Source organism: Echinops telfairi, unplaced genomic scaffold (assembly GCF_000313985.2).
Source record: "Echinops telfairi isolate 266 unplaced genomic scaffold, ASM31398v2 ScPeMD7_7468;HRSCAF=8506_0, whole genome shotgun sequence".
In the NCBI taxonomy this organism is placed as follows: domain Eukaryota; kingdom Metazoa; phylum Chordata; class Mammalia; order Afrosoricida; family Tenrecidae; genus Echinops; species Echinops telfairi.
The window spans coordinates 62,455,740-62,462,236 of NW_022111369.1; the positions used below are offsets into that span (position 1 = coordinate 62,455,740).

Here is a 6,497-nt window from a genome sequence, read left to right on the forward strand (position 1 = left end):
GTTTTCTCGACTGTAATCTTTATAGATTCTTCTGCAGAGTGACTGAGTAGGTAAAAGCTCTCAACCTTTAGATTAGCTGCTGTTTGAAAACTATTTGTATCATCAGAAGATCTTTGTCTTGCTATATTCTGATGTTAATTCTGGGCAGCCAATTAGAGTCCAAATACTAATTTTCATCAAGTCGATTCAACTCATGCTGACCTCATTAAAGGTCAAAATAGAACTCTGTTCACTAGGGTTTTATTTGGCTGATATTTCACAAGTAGCTCACCAGGCAGGCCTTTTTTTCTGGGCAACTTCTGCATGGACTTGGACCTCTAAACTCTCTGATTAGTAGCCGGCATGTGAGCCATTTGTACCACACAAGGATTTTAGAGTGTGGCAGGCAAAGCTGGCACATGGCCGGTCTCTGGATTGTGAGAAGATGAGCTCCTGCTTGGGCACTGCTGTGCTGTGAATTACTTAATTATGATCCTTCTAGCCATAGCCTTGTGACTCCCACCAATGATTGGGTGCAACTAAAGGTGCAGTGACATGAATGGAATGGTGTCTTTCAAAATGTGTGTCAATATGGTTAGGCCATGACTCCCGCCGTTGTGCAGTGCCCATCATTATGTGTTCTTATGTATTAGCCCACACTTGGTGATGTGTTGTAATCCCTAGCCTCTAAACCTCTGGCTAGGATCCCATTTTGGAGCTGTCTATAATATTAATGAGGCAACATTAGAGAGGGATGTATCTTGAATCACTGCCTTATTAAAGGGTGTGACTCAAGTCACCCCGCTTAGCATCCTTATTCAAATCAGCACTTTTCCCAGTTTACTGAAGGCGTGGCCGTATTCGAGTCACACCTTTTATTTTACAAGGAGAGAGAAGCAACAGAGCAAGGAAGACTTGGACTGCCAAGGTGAGACAGGAGTAGAGCACATCCTTTGGACAAGGGGTTCTTGCACGGTGAACCTCCTAGACACAGGAGAGAGAGAACGAGCTGTGGCACCAAAAGTCAGCAAGACACAGTGAGAAGCTGCAGCCAAGAAAAAGTGGCAGCTGAACCAGGTGACAGGCAGGAGTAGTTGCATCTCAATCTATGGAGTCAGAAAAGGGAACACCTTAGGCAGGAGGATTGCTAGCAGAGTGGGTGCCTTTGGGCACTTAGGTGTGGATCTAAAGAGCTATTTAACAATTGCCCAAGCCAGATAATGGCTGGGTCAGCCTGAAGGGCTGAGAGTCGAGAGACTGAGAAGCTTTCCTAATGAAGAGCTGTATCCTGAGCTGGATTGATAAACTGTCACTCTCCTAAGGAGCCACATAGCTGGAAGCATGGTATGAGATGTCTGCATGGCCACTGAAAGAAATTCTTGAACCAGCAGAGAAACTGAACGTGCCGTGGAAAAGACAGCTGGTGTCAGAGAACCTATCACATATCACCCTCACACTCACTGCATTTTACACTTCCTCTGTAGTGAAGAAATGCTTGCCAAATGATATTGAGTAAAACACAGAAAGGAAGCACCAGGACTGCAAAAAGATAATATACTTTCAATAGGTATTATTTTAGTAAATTATACCCTTGACATACACTGATTGAGCCTTGTATAAATATCAGAAATGCCAAATTAAGCAGAAGCAGTGTTAAGTCATATTACCACAGGCAGAGAAAGCAATCTCATATCAATCTCAGTGATCTGTGTTAAGAAAGATTTATATATATATATAGATATATATATACCTTCACAGTTGTAATAGCTACGTTTTGTGTCAACTTGGATGGGCCCAGATTCTCAGTGGCTTGGCAGTTAACACCTAGTAAGCCCCATAGCCTGACCTAACAATGTAATCATAGGCAATCCATTTCAAGAGGATTAGGGTGAGATGCAACACCTTTACTTAGATCACAGCCTTGAAGCAATGGATTGAAAGGAAGTTGTATATGCCCTTCTTCCAAAATCAGTAGATGCTGTGGAAACTCCTGCTTGTTATTTGTTGGATCTGGATCCTGACTCTTGTTCATCATCCTCTAGTTCTTTGGAGTTGAGGCAAAAGTTTTCCATATTCCAATCCTAGGAATTGTGTTTGCCTGCCATCTGACCTGCTTTCCAAGATCCACTCACCTCTACGACCACAAGTCTGACCTGCTAATCTTGGGTTCATTCACTGGGAGTATTCCTGTCAATCTTGAATCCAACTCCCCAGAGGAGAGGTCTTCTGCTTAACATCTGAAGCAGAATTGGACTCTGCCTGGATTATAACTGTGTGACTCATTTTCTTAATAGAAATTTCTTTAAATATACATTTATGAACTTCATTGGTTTTCCTTTTCTAGTGAACTCAGCTTAAGACAAGAACTAAGCATTTTATATTCATCTCAAGAATCTTCCATAACTAGACATTTGTCACATAGTTTCTTTTTCCTGACTAAAGCCATTCTCATATGCACCATTTTCTGGTTCTCCAGAACAAGTGCTTTTCAACCTTTAATGTATATGACTCACCTGAGATCTTATTAAAATGTAAATTCTAATACTATAGGGCTGAAATGAGCCCTAGATTTTGTATTTGTAAGGAGCTCCTTGTTGACACTGGTGATAGGCCACAGAACTTTCAGGTATTTTATTCAACCACTACATTTCCCCCTGTTATTCTCTCAGATGTACGAAAGGGATTTAAAAAGTTTATAGAAGAATTCCATTATCTCTCAATTCCATTTTTCTATGAACTCTGTAAAGCCCCCTCATAATATCTTTCTTTAGTCACTGCTGTCAGGCCTTAGTAGTCACAGCATTTAAAAAAATTATATAAATGATTCTTGCCACTATTTTTTTTTCTTCTTTTTTTAACTCTTTTTTTTTTTATTATTAGCTGTCTTTTTTTTAAAAACCACTTTATTGGGGGTTCGTACAACTCTTATCACAATCCATACATCCTTTGTGTCAAGTACATTTGTTGCCATCATCATTCATAAAATAATTTCTTTCTACTTGAGCCCTTGGTATCAGCTTCTCATTTTTCCCTTCCCTCCCCCAGGAATCCTTGATAATTTATAAATTATTATTATTTTGTCATGTCTTACACTGTCCAGTGTCTCCCTTCACCCACTTTTCTTTTATCCGTCCCCCAGGGAGGGGGTTATATGTAGATCCTTATGATCGTTTTCCCCTTTCTCCCCCACCTTCCCATTCCCCTCCTGGCATCACTACTCTCATTATTGGACCTGAGAGGTTCATATGTCCTGGATTCCCTGTGTTTCCAACTCTGATCTGTACCAGTGTACATCCTCTGGTCCAGCCTGAATTGTAAGGTAGAATTGGGATCATGATAGTAAGGGGGGTGGGGGGAAGCATTAAAGAACTAGAGAAAAGTTATGTTTCATCGGTGATTCTTATTTTTTATTCCAACATGAAGTACATGGTAATTCCCAGATACTCAGAACTCAGTTCACTCCTGATAATACAAGTGCCTGAAAGTGAGGGATACTTGTCCACTTTTATGAAGATTATTACATAAATGGGAACATATATGGAAACATTCAGAAGACAGCAATGCTAGCAAGTCAATCAGTTTATACCTTTGCACATTATCCCTTATGAAAAATTTCAAGATATCAGTTCTTTATTCACAGTACCTCCCATAAGGATGTGTGAGTTGCATGCCTCCACCAAAGCATATATTCCTTGTGGGAAAATCCTCCAAGTGAGACTCCCTCTTCATCCTAGTACAATGAATTATGATCGCATGACCAAAAAGATTATGAGGAATGACCTTTTTTTAGTTAAATTTAGCTAAATTAAATAACTAATTTTTTAGTCTTGTGCAGAGTTTGTGGGTCCACTTTCCATTCCAGACTCTTCTATGGTTGAAAATTCTATATCAATAATTGGTTTCAGAAATTTCTCAACCTTGGTTAGTCTCTGCTTCAGTTTCCCTTGCATAGACTCATACTCAGCCAGGATCCGGGCAAACCTTGTTTGCAGAAGGTCGACTGAACCCTCCATTCTGGTGACCTTCTCTTCAAGATCTTTGGGATCTCCCCCAGCATTTGCGATATTTACATCCAATAGGCCATCTTTCATTAAAATTTGTTTCCCTTTCTCTTCTAGCATAGTTTTGGCATCTGGGTACTCAGTCAGCGCTTCCATGAGATCATCTTTTGAGAGACAAAAGAGATCTGAGTATCCAATACTTTTAATATTGGCTGTTCTTCTATTTCCAGCTTTGCTGCCTTTAATGTTAAGAATGCTGATCTCACCAAAGTAGCTGCCATCGCTCAGTACCACAAATTGAGTAATCCCATCATCTGCCACCACGGCGAGCTTGCCTTCCTTGATGATGTACATCTCCCGTCCAATATCTCCTTTCTTGCAAATGTAATCTCCAGGACTGTAGACTTGGGGTTGTAATTTCAGGACCAACTCTACTAGCAGGCCAGCTTCGCAGTCAGCAAAAATGCGCACCTTTTTCAGTGTGTCTAAATGAACATTGATGGCAATCTCTGCCCTTAGTTTATCAGGTAGATACTTCAAGACTTCCTTCTCATCCACTGTTTTTTTGTTGGTCCACAGATAGTCAAACCACTTGATAACTCTCTTTTCCATGTCTTTGCTTACATTTCGAAAATGCATATATTGCTTTATAGCATCAATTCTTGCTTGGAATTCTGCTCTAGCTGCATTCATGTTGGAAATCATAGAACCTATGTTACCAACAATGGTGGCAAAAATTAACACTCCGATGAGAAAATCAATCACCACAAAGATATACTCAGAATCTCTTACAGGAGGTGGTGTTTCACCAATGGTGGTCAGAGTCAGTGTAGACCAGTAGAGGCTGTATACGTATTTTCTTGCCAAACGGCCAAACTCAGGGTCATTAACATCAGGATAGACCCATGTGTCACTTCCAAATCCAATTGCTTTGGAAATAGAGTAGTACACACAAGCATTCCAATGGATGATGATGACGATATACATAACAAGGTTAGAAATCCTGAAGATGTTAGGGTAGTTTGTCCTTGTTTCTGTTCTCTGGAAGAACTCAAACATACGAGAGATCCTTAACAGTCTGTTTAATCTAATTTCGGGGTAGCTCCACCCCAGCTTAAAAAATAGCAGATCAGTGGGTACCATGGATAAGACATCAAGTTTAAATTGCATATCAGATTTATATTTTTTTAGAAGTTTAGTCTCTTCCCTCACCAGCAGTCCTTGTTCCAAGTAACCTAAAATGGGAGGAGGGGGAGATCTGTTTAATGCTTCTCCTTTTATGTCATTGTGATATTTCTAAAAAAGCAATTCTCCATGAAATTTATTGAATTGCACATAATTATTCAACAAAGGAGCCTTTAACAGTATAATAAGTCATGAGTCCCAATCAACACATCACTGTGGGTAAAATTGTATTGCAGAAATAAAGTGAAACTTTTTAACTGCAAAATGTGAGCAGCTATGTGTGATAGAACTTGAGTCCTGTAGCAGTACCTTCTTGATGGTAGTGGGAAACGAACACTGTGACCCTGCAGGACAAAGTAGAACTGCCCTGTAGGGTTTCCAAAGCTACAATCTTCAAATTGCCAGGGAGGAAGGTGGTCCAGAACCATGGACCTTTTGATAAATAGCGTTGCTAGCAGGACACTGCAAGGGAAATATTACTCCAGGTTACTGGTATTGAGGTAGTATCCTTATTTTACATAATGATTCTTGAAAGCATTCACCATGACACACGCGCTTTTAGTTAGAGGGAAGGGTAAAAGCAATCATTCTTATCTCAACTAAGTACACCCTGGTGGTGCAGGGGTTGTTACCTGTTGGACTGTTTGCCACAGGCTCAGCAGGTTGAAATCACCAGCCACTCTGCGGGAGAGAGCTGAAGCTTTCTACTCTCATCAAAGGTTACAGCCTTGGAAACCCACAGGGGTAGTTTTACCCTGTCCTACAGGCTTCCTATGAAATGAAATTTACTTGATGGTAATGAGTGTGGGTTTTGGTTTAGCCTGATTAACAAGATTATTTCAATAGAAAGCTATGAGGTGCTATACTTGATTAATAATGCCCAATTATTAACTACTTCGTTCATTTATAAAATTTCTAGTTATGACTCCACAGGGTGTAATGACATGTTCCCCTCTCCTCTTCAAGGTATCTCCCTTTAGGTCTCAATGACGCTTTTCCAACAGAGCTGGGAGAATATATTGATACTCTCTATTCCTCTTGCCGGGCATAAACCCAGTGAACAGGATAATGGGAGAACGCCACCAATCCACCACATTCATAAGGTGGTCTAACAGCGTGGGAATGCGCCCAATCTGATCCCATGACACCAAGGCAAAACACTTAAGGGCATGCAACAGAACATCAAGGGTAACAGAGCAACGAAATCCCCAGGGAATACCAAAAATAGACTTTGGGGCCAGGGCGTGGCACCCCATCAGACTCAACCGGAAAACACTCCTAAAGGCCAACAAACAGTCCTTGAACTAACTACAAGCTTTTCTTTTTTGTTGT

The 6,497-nt window shown here is 40.6% G+C and overlaps 1 protein-coding gene and 1 long non-coding RNA gene across 2 annotated transcripts in view; one reads left to right on the top strand and one right to left on the bottom strand.

The window, feature by feature from the left end:
* LOC123520989 overlaps positions 1–6,497 on the top strand; it is a 61,197-nt gene that overhangs the window by 30,942 nt on the left and 23,758 nt on the right. The window lies entirely within an intron of this gene.
* CNGA1 (cyclic nucleotide gated channel subunit alpha 1) overlaps positions 3,801–6,497 on the bottom strand; it is a 35,198-nt gene continuing 32,501 nt past the window's right edge. The window contains exon 8 of the mRNA XM_004706273.2: positions 3,801–5,215. Coding sequence (XP_004706330.1) covers positions 3,801–5,215 — 1,415 coding nt within the window. The remainder of the gene's footprint in view (positions 5,216–6,497) is intronic.